The sequence below is a fragment of the Piliocolobus tephrosceles genome, chromosome 6 (assembly GCF_002776525.5).
Source record: "Piliocolobus tephrosceles isolate RC106 chromosome 6, ASM277652v3, whole genome shotgun sequence".
NCBI lineage: Eukaryota > Metazoa > Chordata > Mammalia > Primates > Cercopithecidae > Piliocolobus > Piliocolobus tephrosceles.
Genome location: NC_045439.1, coordinates 159626876 through 159642813, shown reverse-complemented (window position 1 = coordinate 159642813; position 15938 = coordinate 159626876). Strand labels below are relative to the sequence as shown.

At 43.6% G+C, this 15938-nt stretch overlaps 2 protein-coding genes across 5 annotated transcripts in view; both read right to left on the bottom strand.

Annotated features, from left to right (window-relative positions):
* SNURF (SNRPN upstream reading frame) overlaps positions 1 to 914 on the bottom strand; it is a 24106-nt gene extending 23192 nt beyond the window's left edge. Inside the window, exon 1 of the mRNA XM_026447188.1 lies at positions 745 to 914. Within this exon, the coding sequence (XP_026302973.1) occupies positions 745 to 758 (14 nt within the window). The 5' untranslated portion in view covers positions 759 to 914. The remainder of the gene's footprint in view (positions 1 to 744) is intronic.
* The window catches only part of SNRPN (small nuclear ribonucleoprotein polypeptide N), a 154690-nt gene that overhangs the window by 23198 nt on the left and 115554 nt on the right, over positions 1 to 15938 (bottom strand). Inside the window, exon 1 of one of the 4 annotated variants that reach the window (XM_023190426.2) lies at positions 745 to 914. The exons of the other annotated variants lie outside the window; for them this stretch is intronic. The gene's annotated coding sequence lies outside the window, so the exon portion shown is untranslated. Of the gene's footprint in view, positions 1 to 744; positions 915 to 15938 lie in introns of those variants that run through there. 4 annotated transcript variants of the gene reach the window in all.

Below are 15938 nucleotides of genomic sequence, written 5' to 3'. Positions count from 1 at the left end.
TGCCATGCCCACCGCCGCCATGCCTACTGCCGCCAATGCCCACCGCCACCGCCTTCCTCCTACCTCCCAGCCGCTTCCTACAGACCCTTCCCGCGCCGCGATCACCAACACAACCCCCACCATGGTCGCACCGACTCATCCCCCTGGTCCACTGCCATAGCCTCCTCGCCTCGGTCACTGCGACGAATCCCCCCCAGTCGCCCCACGTACCTTGCTCCACCACGCCGTGGCCACTTCAATACACCCACCTGCGCTCGACACCCCCCTAAATACCCATCACTCCACGTACCTTCGCCCTGCCATGATCACTCCAATATACCTACCTCCGCCTAAAATCCCGATGCACTGGTCCCCCCACGTACCCTCGCCACACGGAACTGCAATCACTCCGATGTACCCACCTCCGCCCATGTCCCTTGCTGGCTGCGGTTACCCCACATGCTCCCCGTCACCACCGCCCTTCCCACCGCAGACACCCGCAATAGGACCTGTCGCTGTCGCGACACCACAGTTGGGGGCGGATGGAGGACGCGCCCCAAAGCGAGCGGACAGGGTACCATCGGGGCAGAACGGCACAGCCACAAGCCTCTGAACATTCCGGATCTGGTTCTCCAGAACAAAGGGCTTTGGACCCAAATTCCCAGTTTATTGAGTACTCCAAGTCCTGAAAACTTGGAATATCTGATGAATAAAAGTGGCTGCGCCCCAGGCTGTCTCTTGAGAGAAGCCACCGGCACAGCTGACCTTGCTCGCTCCATCGCGTCACTGACCGCTCCTCAGACCGATGCGTCAGGCATCTCCGGCGACCGCTCCACTCTGCGCCAGACTCGCTGCAGCAGCGTCAGGCTTCGCACACATCCCCGCCTGAGCATGCGCACTAGCCCGCCTCTGCGGCCGCGCAGGCGCGCTTGTTTGCCGCAGTGCAGGGGTCCCAGCGCCCTCCCTGACCGGAATGACCTGGGGGGTGGGGACTACTGGACCCCTAGGGCCCCACAGCACTGCTGCATTGAGAGGGGGCCTCTAGAAACCATAAGCAACCTGGGATCAATGGACATGCCTATTTTCTTAAATGTGTAAAATACTAAAGAAAGAATTCTTGGTTCTACAATAAATGTTTGCACACACCACTAGCCGAACAATCCTAATTTACACTCATCCTCAGGTCTTCCTATGTGTGGTACAGAAAAGCTGCTTTGGAAAAGTTAAATGCGCCATAACCACAATCAATGCAAACATGGCAGACTTGAAATCCTTCCAGAAGAAAATCTCCCTAACTCTAAAAACATGCTACATTGTTCAAATTTGGTGGGATTTTTCCTCCTTTTTTCTACTTTCTACATTTTGAGGGGGTAAATTGTGAAAAATATCTTCCCCAATATCACAATATAATTAAACTGTCCTATACAGAATGGATAGATCATTCAATTCAAAAACACTGGCTATTCAATTCTTGTAAAACAAAAATATGAACTTAGACCCCCCCATCTAAGATCTAAGTAAGAGAGCCTTTCTTTTCCTATTAGACTCGGATACATTAAAATTTTTTACCAGTAATCAATGATAGCTGGAGTGGGGAGAAACGGGCACTTTTATATAATATAATGGACAAGTAAACATTATTTTTGACCTAATAATATTCTATCTGCAGAAATAACGGAAGCATCCGTAACTCCAAAATTTAGACACTGATATAGCTTGGGAAAAAACACTGCTGGGAATAAGAAGGAAATAATCCTGAAACTGCATCTGCATAGTTTTTACACACATTTGCCCTTTCTCAATTGCCCATTATCAAAGAAGGGTGATAGTGGAGGTTGACTAAATGGTTAAATCCCCTCTCAAGCCCTGTAAGCTACTGCTCAGTTACCAATGATCCTACATTAAAACAGGTGCACAGAGGCTTATCAATGCTGACTTTTATCATAACAAAATCTCGGAAACTGTGTAATGTTCCTCACAGAGAACAGATAGGCTAAGTAAATAAACGTATATATAAACAATAACATGTAATATCGCTGATGGTAAAAATGATCTATTAGGCTGAACCATATAAAATTGTCAATATTCAACTTTTTTGACCTACAAAAACATTGCAATTTCTAATAGTTCATTGATACATATTCAGATAAAATAACATGGGAAGTTGACTCTGGATCACGGGAGTGAATCGAAAAACAGAATGTAGGCTGGGCACAGTGGCTCACACCTGTAATCCCAGCACTTTGGGAGGCCAAGGTGGGCAGATCACGAGGTCAGGAGATCGAGACCATCCTGGCCAACATGGTGAAACCCCATCTCTACAAAAAAACAGAAAAATTAGCTGGGCGCGATGGTGCATGCCTGTTGTCCTAGCTACTCGGGAGGCTGAGGCAGGAGAACTGCTTGAACCCAGGAGGCGGAGGTTGAGGTGAGCTGAGATCGCACCACTGCAGTCCAGCCTGGTGACAGAGCAAGACTCTGTCTCAAAAAAATAAATAAAATAAAGGCATACTGTATGTTTATTCATACACTGAAAAAATTATGAAAGAATATACACCATTATAGTCCAGTGATAAAAACCATGCCTTTGGACTGAGGCTCTTTTGATTCAAATTCCAGCTTTGACTCTCCACAGCAATGTTACTTTGAGCAAGTTACTTAACCCTCTGTGTATTAAATTCCTAATCTGTAACAAAAGAAGGGATTCTATTTACTTTATACAATGGCTTAACAATTAAATGAGCTAAAATACTATTTAGAACAGGTCCTAGTAAAAGCAGGGTAAAAATGTTGGCTCCTAGAACATCACCAAATGTTACAGTACTACTTCTTCTAGGAGTAGAAATTGGGTATTCATTTTTTATTCTCATTGTTTTAACTAATGTCTGTATCTTATACTTCCTTTTTTTTCCCTAATATCGTTTTTCCATTGTAGACACCAAACTTACATGCCACAAACATTATAATCATGTTTCCTCAGGTTTCTCTTGGCTGTCACAAGTTGAGATTAGTTTTGTATTTTTAATTTTTACAGTGTTTTGTACTTTTTGCAATGATTATGAATTACTTTTACAATTAAAATATAAGTATTATTAAAAAGAAAACTATATTCAATTCTCAACTTGCACTTATCTAGTTTCTTGGACCTATCTTCCACTGTTTCTGGTATGTTCTCTTTTCAAACTCTGACTGCCTTTCCTCATAATCTCCTGTATGTTCTACTGCATTAGGAAATTCGCTTTGGAGTCTGAGAAGTCATAATGGGTGTCCTGGGCTTTACAGAAAATCCAAAGAGAACTGCCATTAGGCTCACTCATATTTTATGCTAGTTAATAATAGGTCTGATTCAGCATATTCTACAACTGGGGAGTGAAGATACAAAGTAGACATTGCCACTAAACTCCACTATGATATGCTAGTAGACCCTGATAGGTATCCCAAAAATTCAATTTTCCCAAAGTCTACATTTATCCCCAAGTCAAACACTTAAGGTTATATACTTAAAGGACACTAAACCTGCAATAAAACTATTCTGTACAGAATAGACAAAGAAGACTAGAAAAACTAATCAGAACCCTTGCCTCATACCATGTACAAAAATTAACTAAAAATACATCAATAAACTATAAGTCACTTGTTATAGAGCATATATACACATGTTATATATGTATACATACACATATATACCTATGTATAAATGATACATAACATTTGTGTATGTGTATATTTTACATACGTATTCCATGTATACTTATATATACATGTATAAATATATGTGTGTATATATATAAATCTGTGTAACCTTGAATTAGGCAACAGCTTCTTAGATATGACACCTAAAACAAAAGCAATCAAAAATAATAAATAAACTGACCTTCATCACAGTTACATAAAAGTTTTTGCTTCAAGGGACATTAAGAAAGTGAAAAGACAGCCAAGAAAATGGGAGAAAATATTTGCAAATCATAAAGCTACTAGGAGTGTAGTATCCAGAATGTATAAAGAAGTATTACTATTTGGCTGGGCGCAGTGGCTCATAAGTGTAATCCCAGCACTTTGGGAGACCGAGGCAGGTGGATCATTTGAGGCCAGCAGTTCGAGACTACTCTGGCTAACATGGTGAAACCCCATCTTTATTAGAAATACGAAAATTAGCCGGGCATGGTGGCACATGTCCGTAGGCCCAGCTACTCGGGAGGCTGAGGCCAGGAGAATCCCTTTAACCCAGGAGGCGGAGATTGCAGTGAGCCCAGATCATGCCACTGCACTCTTGCCTGGATAATAAGAGTGACACTCTCTGTCTCAAAAAAAAAAAAAAAAAAGAAAGAAAAAAAAAGTGTTACTATTCAACAACAAAAGGACAAAAACATTTTTTTTAAATGGACAAAGGATTAAAATAGTTCTCAAATACCAACGGCCAATAAGCACATGAAAAGGTACAATTGTTAGGTCACTAGAGAAATACAAATGAAAACCACAATGAGATGCCACTTGGGGCTGTAATTAAAAAGACAATGACAAGTGTTGTGGAGGAGGTGGAGAAATTGGAACCCTCTAACACTGCTGATTGGGATGTAAAACAGCACAGCCACAGTGGAAGAGTTTGGCAATGCTTACAAATGTTAACCCTGAAGTTACCACGTGACCTACCATTCTACTCCCAAGCAGATCAGAAAGAAATGAAAATGCCAGGCGCGGTGGCTCATGCCTGTAATGCAGCACTTTGGGAGGCCAAGATGGGTGAATCACCTGAGATCAGGAGTTCGTGATCAGTCTGACCAACATGGTAAAACCCCATCTCTACTGAAAAATACAAAAATTAGCCAGGCATGGTGGCGGGCGCCTGTAGTCCCAGCTGCTTGGGAGGCTGAGGCAGGAGACTCCTTTAAGCCTGGGAGCTGGAGGTTGCGGTGAGGGAGATGGCACCATTGCACTCCAGCCTGGGCGACACAGCGGGACTCCGTCTCAAAGAAAAAAAAAATGAAATGAAAACATAGGGGCTGGGCACAGGGGCTCAAGCCTGTAACCCCAACCCTTTGGGAGGCCAAGGCAGGCAGATCGCTTGAATCCAGGTGTTCGAGACCAGCCTGGGCAGCATAGCAAGACCTGTCTCTACAAAAAAAAAAGCCAAATGTGGTGTTGCACACCTCTGGTCCCAGCTACTCAGGAGGCTGAGGTAGGAGAATCACTTGAGCCTGACAGGTGGAGACTGCAGTAAGCTGTGGTCGCACCACTGCACTCCAGTCTGGGGAACGGAGCCAAACCTGTCTTAAAAAAAAAAAAAGAAATGAAAACATAAATTAATGCAAAAACATGTCTATGCATTTTCATAGCAGCCTTATTTATAATACTTAAAAACTGGGGGTCAGGCGCAGTGGCTCACGCCTGTAATCCCAGCACTTTAGGAGGCTGAGGCTGGTGGATCACGAGGTCAGGAGTTCGAGACCAGCCTGGCCAACATAATGAAACCCCATCTCTACTAAAAATACAAAAATTAGCCAGGTGTGGGGGCACACACCTGTAGTTCCAGCTACTCGGGAGGCTGTGGCGGGAGAATCACTTGAACCCAGGAGGCGGAGGTTGCAGTGAGCCAAGACCATGCCATTGCACTCCAGCCTGGGTGACAGAGTGAGACTCCACCTCAAAAAAAAAAAGAAAGTTAAAAACTAGAAACAACTCAAATGCTCTTCAACTGATGAATGAATAAACAAAATCTGAGGTCAGGTGCAGTGGCTCACGCCTGCAATCCCAACACCTTTGGAAGCCAAGGCGAGAGGATTGCTTGAACTCAGGAGTCCGAGATCTCCCTGACAGCAAGACTCCATCTCTACTAAAAATTTTTTAAAAAATTAGTTAGGCATAGTGGTGCACGCCTCTATTCCCAGCTACCCAAACTGAGGTGGGAGGATTGCTTGAGCCAGGGAGGTCGAGGCTGCAGTGAACTATGATTATACCATTGCACTTTAGCCTGGGCAACAGAGTGAGACCGTTTCTCCAAAATAAAAAAAACAGAAAGGAAAAAAGAAAACAACTATGGCATGGTACTATGGAATATTATTCTGCTACAAAAAGGAATGGTGTGTCGATTCATGAAAAAACACGGATGAACCCTGACAACATTACGCTGAGTGAAAGCAGCTAGACAGAAAAGGCCACATATGTTTTTTTGTTTTTTGTTTGTTTAACAGTCTCACTCTGTCACCCAGGCTGGAGTGCATTGGCACAATCATGGCTTACTGCAGCCTCGACCTCCTGGGTTCAAGTAATCCTCCCACCTCAGCTTCCCTAGTAGCTGGGTCTACAGGAATGTGCCACCATGCCTGGCTAATTTTTTTATTTTTTGTAGAGACCTGGTCTAACTATGTTGCCCAGAGAGGTCTCCAACTCCTACACTAAAATAATCGTCCCACTTTGGCCTCCCAAAGTACTGGGATTGCAGGCATAAGCCAACATGTCAGGCATTATTATGGTTCCTTTCATATGATATGTTAAGAATTGGCAAATCCAGGGCAAGTGCGGTGGCTCACGCCTGTAATGCCAGCACTTTCGGAGGCCAAGGCGGGTGGATCACCTGAGGTCAGGAGTTCAAGACCAGTCTGGCCAACATGGAGAAACCTTGTCTCTACTAAAAATAAAAAAAATTAGCCAGGTGTGGTGGCACATGCCTGTAATCTCAGCTACTCAGGAGGCTGAGGCAGGAGAATCACTTGAACCCAGGAGGCGGGGGTTGCAGTGAACTGAGACTGCGCCAATGCACTCCAGCCTGGGTGAGAGAGCAAGACTCTGTCTCAAAAAAAAAAAGAATAGGCAAATCCATATAGACAGAAAGCAGATTAGTGATTTTCAGGGGATGGGAGAAGAGTGAAAGGAGAGTAATTGCTGTTAGTTATGAGGTTTCTTTCCGAATGATCAAAATATTCTGGAATTTCTGGAATTAGATAATAGGTTATCTAATTTTCCAACCACAGGATGGCTGGGAAACACTGTGAATATACTCAAAAGCACTGAATTATATATTTTAAAGGGGTAAATTTTACAGTATGTGAATTATAAATCAGTTTTTAAAAACCCTAATTCAGGCCGGGCGCGGTGGCTCAAGCCTGTAATCCCAGCACTTTGGGAGGCCGAGACGGGCGGATCACGAGGTCAGGAGATCGAGACCATCCTGACTAACACGGTGAAACCCCGTCTCTACTAAAAAATACAAAAAAAAAACTAGCCAGGCGAGGTGGCGGGCGCCTGTAGTCCCAGCTACTCCAGAGGCTGAGGCAGGAGAATGGCGTGAACCCGAAAGGCGGAGCTTGCAGTGAGCTGAGATCCGGCCACTGCACTCCAGCCCGGGCGACAGAGCGAGACTCCGTCTCAAAAATAAATAAATAAATAAAAACCCTAATTCAGGGACATTCTACAAACATCTGACCAGTAATCCCCAAAACTTGTCAAGGTTATCAAAATAAAGTGAGAAAATGTCACAACCAACAACAACCTTGAGATGCAAGAGTACGAGCTGTACTGTGATTTCCTGGATGAGATCCTGGAACAGAAAAAGGGTATTTTAGAAAAACTGAAGACATCTGGATAAAGTATGTTATAAAAGTTAATAAAAATGTACCAATATTGGTGCATCAATGACACAAGTGTAACATGTTAATAGGGGAAACATATGAGACACATGGGAACTCTCTACTATCTTTGAAATAATTTTATAAATATAAACTGTTCTGAGGCTGGGTGCGGTGACTCACACCTGTAATCCCAGCACTTTGGGAGGCCAAGGCGGGCAGATCACCAGATCAGGAGATCGAGACCATCCTGGCCAACACAGTGAAACCCCACCTATACTAAAAATACAAAAATTAGCCAGGCGTGGTGGCATGCGTCTGTAGTCCCAGCTACTCAGGAGGCTGAGGCAGGAGAATCACTTGAACCTGGGAGGTGGAGGTTGCAGTGAGCCAAGATCATGCCACTGCACTGTCCAGCCTGAGCAACAGAGCAAGACTCCATTTCAAAACATAAATAAAATAAAATAAAATAAAATAAAATAAAATAAAATAAAATAAGATTTGTATTTTGAGTTTTCGATTACATTGTGAAACACTGATGCAACATTAAGAAATTCTAGTAGAAAAGTGAGTGGTAGATTAAGACCATTTTCCCCTTTAACTTATTGAGAAGTAGAGGTCTTCTGACTGATATAAATTACTTTCTTTTTCCTTAGTTTGAGACAAGTATAAGTAGAGTCCAGCCAGGCATGGAAATAAGATGTGCTGCTACTTGGATAAAATACTTTGGGATGGGGTGGAAGGATATTTTAAAACAAATACAACTGTATGACAAGACAAAATATAAAATCAGGGTTTTTTGTTTTGTTTTCTTTTCTTTTCTTTTTGAGACAGAGTCTCACTCTGTCACCCAGGCTGGAATGCAATGGCGTGATCTCAGCTCACTGCAACCTCCGCCTCCCGGGTTCACGTGATTCTTCTACCTCAGCCTCCCAAGCAGCTGGGACTACAGGTGCGTGTCAGCATGCCCAGCTAATTTTTGTATTTGTAGTAGAGACGGAGATTCACCATATTGGCCAGGCTGGTCTCGAATTCCTGACCTCATGATCACCCGCCTCAGCCTCCCAAAGTGCTGGGATTACAGGCATGAGCCACCGTGCCCGGCCTCAGGTTATGTTTTAAATACAAAATAATGTGAAGTTTTCTTTGCATAATTGCCACATCATCTCCAGTCCATCTTCCCTGCCATGAGGAAGGGTCTTTTTGTGGCACGGTCTTTTAAATATAATATTTGTCTTTTAAAAAAGCACCTCTACTAATAGTAATCTGAGATAATTATACACACTAAAATATTTTTGGAAGCTGCATTTTGATATATTAGAATGTATAATGCATATAAAAGGCATATGCATTATAAAATAATTTGAAGTAAATAATCTTAAAATTTATGGAACATATACAATATTGGAAATGATACTTTAGAGGGACTAACATCCTTCTTATAACAAAATTAAAAATTCAGAAGCAGAAATTCAGTGTAATAAAACTAGAAAGACTAGAGGGTTTGAAATCTGCACTCTATGTGAGCAGCTCTCTTTATTTTTCATTAATTTATTGTACAAACCCATATCCTTACTATGCAGCAGATACTTTTCTAAGTACGTTAACATTAGTTCATTTAAACATCATGTTCTGGATTCAGGACTAGATCTATAAAAAGATTAAAAAGAAATAAAAAACAAAAAATGAAAACCATGTGATGGCCACTGTAGGCTCATGCCTATAACCCCAATACTTTGGGAGGCTGAGCAGGGGGATCACCTGAGCCTTGGAGTTAGAGATCAGCCTGCATAACATAGGGAGACCCCACCTCTACTAAAAATACAAAAATCAGCCGGGCATGATAGCACGTGCCTGTAGCTCCAGCCACTCAGGAAGTTGGGACAGGAGAATTGCTTGAACCCAGGAGGTCAAGGCTACAGTGAGCCATGATTACGTCACTGCACTCCACTCTGGGTGACGGAGTGAGATTCCAAGACTTCGTCTCAACAAAACAAAAAAAAACAAAAAACCGTGTGAGTTACTATTTCATTTCCATCTTTTATTTTTATTTTTATTTTTTAGAGACAGGGTCTCACTATGTCACCCAGGCTAGAGTGCAGTGGCACAATCACGGCTCACTGCAGCCTAGACCTCCTAAGCTGAAGCTATCCTCCCACCTCAGCCTCCCAAGTACCTGGGATTACAGGCCTAAGGAACCATGCCTGGCCCTATTTCCATCCCTTTTACAGATTAGGAAACTGATGCCCAGAAAACAGAAGAACTATACTCAAAGTCACACAGCTCTCGAGCATTTGAGCCCAGATTCAAGCCAAGCATTCTGGTTCCAGTACTGCCAGCTCTCAACCCCAACTCTATGCTGCTCCTCTTCATTATAATTTTATTCCATAAAAAGTTTATATAAATGCAAATACAAAAACCTAAAGCCAAAGCAGAAAGATGGGTAAAAACACAAAACAGCACACACACACATTAAGCACTGGAGCCCAGGAACTAACCCAACACGCCTTTCTGCTCAAAGCACCAAGTAACAGGGGCAGCTGACATTTTCCAGACTTTTGCCTACAGGCACCATCTGTTCCACAGGAAAGCAGGCAAGGGACAGCCTTGATGAGGAGAGATAAATCTTTGCTGAATTTCTCCTCTCCCTCGTCAATCTAGGGAGCAGCTGGAAAAAGACTAGACTAATAGCAACCTTCTTAGAAAATCCCAAGATAGGCTCAGGAAGAGAATTAGCAAGAAAAGAAAGTACCTACTCTTGAGAATGCACCAACTGGAACACAAGCAACAAAATAAAAAGCTCTTCACCCATGGCCTTTGCACATATTGTTACCACATACATGTTTTAGAAAAGAGAGCCCTTGGCCGGGCGCGGTGGCTCAAGCCTGTAATCCCAGCACTTTGGGAGGCCAAGACGGGCGGATCACGAGGTCAGGAGATCGAGACCATCCTGGCTAACATGGTGAAACCCCGTCTCTACTACAAAAATACAAAAAACTAGCCGGGCGAGGTGGCGGGCGCCTGTAGTCCCAGCTACTCCAGAGGCTGAGGCAGGAGAATGGCATAAACCCGGGAGGCAGAGCCTGCAGTGAGCTGAGATCTGGCCACTGCACTCCAGCCTGGGCAACAGAGCAAGACTCCGTCTCAAAAAAAAAAAAAAAAGAAAAAAAGAAAAAAGAAAAGAGAGCCCTTGACGGTCAGCAAACTATGCCAAATCCTGCCTGCTGCCTGTATATTTTTTTTAAAGAGATGGGGCCTCTATGTTGCACATGCTGGAGTGCAGTGACACAATCACAGGCTTAATTATAGCACAATATAACCTTGCAGTCCTGGGCTCAAGTGATCCTCCTGCCTCAGCCTCTCAAGTAGCTGGGATTACAGGCATAGTGATATGCACAGGTACCTACCATTGCAACTGGCTGTGGTACTTTTTTTTTTTTTTTACATGGTAGGTGGGGGGGAAGGAGGAGAGGATCCAAGTAAAAGTTTATTTTGTGATGTAAACATTATATGAAGTTCAAATTTTAGTATCTATAAGTAAAGTGTTATTGGAACACAGCCATGGCCATTTGTTTATGTATTGTCTATGACTACAACCACACAGTTGAGTAGTTGTAACATGAACCATGTGACCCACAAAGCTAAAAGTATTTGTTATCTGACTGTGAGAGTGATCTTATGTGTCAATGGGGCCAGGCCATGATACCCACGTATTTGGTCATACATCAGCCTGGATGGTGCCATGATGGCATGTTTTTGAGATGGGATTAACGTTTAAATCAGTAGATTCTGAGTAAAGCAGATACCTTCTTTAATATGGGTGGACATCATCCATTCAATTGAAAGCCATAAGAGAAAACAAACCAAAGAAAAAGAAGATGAAATTGTCTCCAGACTGCCCTTGGTCTAGGGCTACATCAACTCTTCCCTGAATCCATAGCCTGCTCTGAAGATTTTGGACTAGCCAGCCTCCATAACCACATGATCAATTCTGAGAAAGAGAGACAGAGACTGAGACTGTATACATTCTACTAGTTCACTTTGTTTTTCTGGAGAACCCTAACACACACAGATTTTGGTATCAAGAATAGTTCTATAGGAAACAGATCTTAATAATAAATTTTGAGTTAGTTCTGGGGTTGGTTTCTGAAATTGGTACTCTAAACTAACTAGATTTAAAGGCATTAATTACAAGTAATCAGAAGAACACTAGCTAATTGCTTTTTGTATTTTTAGTACAGATGGGATTTCACCATGTTGGCCAGGCCAGTCTCGAACTCCTGACCTGAGGTTATCCACCCGCCTTGGCCTTCCAAAGTGCTGGGATCACAGGCATGAGCCACCACTCCCAGCCCAGATACTTTAAATTAAATAAATATAAAAAGCAAGGTTCTGGATTAACGTGTATGATACCTTCAAACATTTTGTCAAACTAACAAGTATAATGAGACAGTCTAGTTGCTCCTGATTTCACTGAACAAAGTAGGGGGAAAATTGCCTCAGGGATTCAAACACCCAGCTCATGTGCTTCATTCATGACCTGAAAAGCTGTAGTTTTGAGTAGATCCCAAAACAAGAGAAGCTTCTACAACAGGTTCAGGCTGCAACATAAATTTCTCAATGATGCAGCCAGGTGTGGTGGCTCACGCCTGTAATCCCAGCACTCTGGGAGGCTGAGGCAGGTAGATCACTTGAGGTCAGGAGTTCAAGACCAGCCTAGTCAATGTGGTGAAATCCTGTCTCTACTAAAAATACAAAAATTAGCTGAACATGGTGGCACACCCCTGTAATCCCAGCTACTCAGGAGGCTGAGGCATGAGAATTGCTTGAACCTGGGAGACAGAGGCTGCAGTGAGCCAGGATCATGCCACTGCACTACAGCCTGGGAAACAGAGCAAGACTCTGTCTCAAAAAAATAAAAAAACACAATAATGCTTGAAGTGTCAGTAGCAGACAGTAATGCTTTTAGGAGCTCCTTGCAGGCCCTCATTGGTAAGTTGCAGCATAGGCCTTTAGGATATTGGTGCAAAGTCCTGCCATCCTCTGTAATTAACTACTCTCCTTTTGAGAAACAGCTGTTGGCCTGCTACTGGGCATTAATGGAGACTAAAAGCTTAACCACAGGACACCAAGTTACCAGGTAACCTGAGCTGCCCTTCATGAACTGGGTGTTATCTTACCCGCCCAGCTGTAAAGTTAAGCCCACACAGCCAGAACATGATCTGAAGACATAATTAAGTTACATGAAGAAGTGGCTCAAATGTCCATGGCCCCCACTCCTGCTACACTGCTTTCTCTATCCCAGCTGCCCCTGTGGCTCATGGGGCGTTCCCTTCAATCAGATGATGGAAAAAGAGAAGACTCAGGCCTGGTTTACAGATGGTTCTACGTCATATGCACATATCACCCAGAAGTGGACAACTGCTGCACTACAGAGCCTTTCTGAAGACCTCCCTGAAGAACAGCAGTGAAGACAAATCCTCCCAGTGGGTAGAGATTGGGACAGTGTTCCTGGTTGTTTATTTTGTTTGGAAGGACATATGGCCAGACATACAATTATATACCAATTTATAGGCTGTGGCCAATGGTTTGGCTGGTCAGGAATGTAGAAGGAGCATGATTGGAAAATTGGTGACAAGGAAGCCTTGGGAAGAGATAGATGGGCCTATAGATAGACCTCTCTAAATCAACCAGGGAAAGAAAAAAAGGTAAAGACATTTGTGGCCATGTGAATGCCCACTCAGCAGAGGAGGATTTTATGACCAAGTGGACAGGATGACCTGTTTCATACATACAGTCAGGCTCATTTTTCTGTCATTGCCCAATGGGATTATGAACAAAGTGGCCACGATGGCAGGGATGAAGGTTACGCATGGGTTTGGCCACATGAACTCCCATTCACCAAGGAAGGCCAACCTAGCTATGGCCACCACTGAGTGCCCAATCTACCCTCAGCAGAGACCAACGCTGAGTCTCCACTATGGTACCATTCCCCACGGTGATCAGCTAGCTACCTGGTGGCAGGCTGATTACTTTGAACCCCTCCATTATGGAAGGGTCAGTGTTTTGTCTTTAATAGAACAGACCCTTACTCTGGATACAGATTTGCTTACACTGCATGCAATGCTTCTGTCAAAAGCTGCCTCTGTAAAATCACAAATGCCTTATGCACTGTCATAGTATTCCAGACAACATTGCTTCTGACCAAGGAACTCACTTCATAGCAAAGGAAGTGCAGCAATGGGCCCATGCTCACGGAATTCGGTGGTCTTACCATGTTCCCCACCATCCTAAGGCAGATGATTTCACAGAATGGTGGAAAGGCCTTTTGAAGATTCAGTTACAGTACCAGCTATTTGGTAATACCTTACAGGACTGGGGTAAGGCTTTTCAGGAGGCTGTATACTGTCTGGGTCAGTATTCAATATATTGCTGCTTCTCCCATAGTCAGGGTTGACAAGGCTAGAAACCAAAAGATAGAAACGGGAGTGGCAGCCCTCCACAATTATCCCTAGTTGACCATCTAGTAAAATCTGTGTTTCCTGTCGCTATGACCTCGCACTCTTCTGGTCTGGCAGTCTTCGTTCCAACAGCAGGAATACTTCCATCGGTAGAAACAGCAGTGACTGGACCAAACTAGAAGTTACAACTGCCATCTAGGCTGGGCACGGTGGTTCACACCCATAATCCCAGCACTTCAGGAGGCCGAGGCAGGTGGATCGTGAGGTCAGGAGTTCAAGACTGGCCTGGACAAGATGGTGAAACGCTGTCTCTACTAAAAATACAGAAATTAGCCAGGCACGGAGGCAGGCACCTGTAATCCCAACTACTGGGGAGGCTGAGGCAGTAGAATGCTTGAATCCCAGGCAGCAGAGGATGCAGTGAGCCGAGGTGCGCCACTGCACTCCAGCCTGGGTGACAGAACGAGATTCTGTCTCAAAAAAAAAAAAAAAAAAAAAGACTGCTATCTAATCTAACCCTTTTAGGCTTCTAAGGCCTTTGAATCAACAAAGAAGGGAACTGTTGTGCTGGCTAGTGCTACTCATCCTGATTACCAAGGGGAAACTGGACTTCTGCTTCATAAAGGAAGTAAGGAAGAATATATGTGAAGTACAAGGGATCCCGTAGGGTATTTTTTTTTTTTTTTGAGATGGAGTCTGGCTCTGTTGCCCAGGCTGGAGTGCAGTGGTGTGACCTCGGCTCAGTGCAATCTCTGCCTCCGGGGTTCAAGCAATTCTCCTGCCTCAGCCTCCCGAGTAGCTGGGATTACAGGCGTGAGCCACCACGCCCAGCTAATTTTTGTATTTTTAGTAGAGACAGGTTTCACCATGTTGGTCAGGCTGGTCTCAAACTCCTGACCTCGTGATCTGCCCAACTCGGCCTCCCAAAGTGCTGGGATTACAGGCATGAGCCACCACACCCGGAGTCCCTTAGGGTATTTTAGGATTAACCAAGCTCTGTGACTAAAGCCTATGGAAAACGTTAACAACCAAATTCAGGCAGGACTATGACTGGCCTACACCCTTCAGAAATTGAAGGTTTGGGTCACCCCACCAGGTAAATAATCACAACCAGCTGCAGTACTTGCTGAGGACAATGGGAATACATGATGAATAGTAGACAGAGTTAATTACAAATATGAGCTGTGACCACCTGACCAGTTACAGAAATCAGAATTGTAATAGTCTTCAGTATTTCATCTTTTATGAATAGGTCTGTGTATGTGCATGTGTGTATATAAAATGTCACTGCTAGGCCGGGTGCAGTGGCTCACGCCTGTAATCCCAGCACTTTGGGAGGCTGAGGCAGGCAAACTGCCTGAGGTCAGGAGTTCAAGACTAGCCTGGCCAACATGGTGAAACTCCATCTCTACTAAAAATACGAAAAAATTAGCTGGGCGTGGTGGCGTAAGCCTGTAATCCCAGCTACTCGGGAGGCTGAGGGAGGGTAACGGCTTGAACCAGGAAGGTGGAGGTTTCAGTGAGCTGAGATCGTAACACTGCACTCCAGCCTGGGCGACAGAGCGAGACTCTGTCTTAAAATAAAAAACATTTTTAAAAAGTTTTCTTTCCTCTCTTATCCCCTTACCACATAACATATAAGATATATTAACTTTATGTTATAGTATTTCAGTGTTATTAACTTCATGTTACAGTTTTTATGTTACAGGATAAAAAGGAAAAAAGTGACTATCACCCACAGACTTTGTATCCTCTTCTGTTTGCACTAAAACGTTGGTGTGTTTTTTAGTTGTACACAAGGTGGTGTATCATGTTAGGCAGGAGTATGATCTTGTTAATATCTTTATTTGGAGAGTAAGTAAGGTTCCAGGAGATGCTTATGGCATCCGTGTTGACAATAGGTAAACTTGTGATGTTTAATATATATATATATATA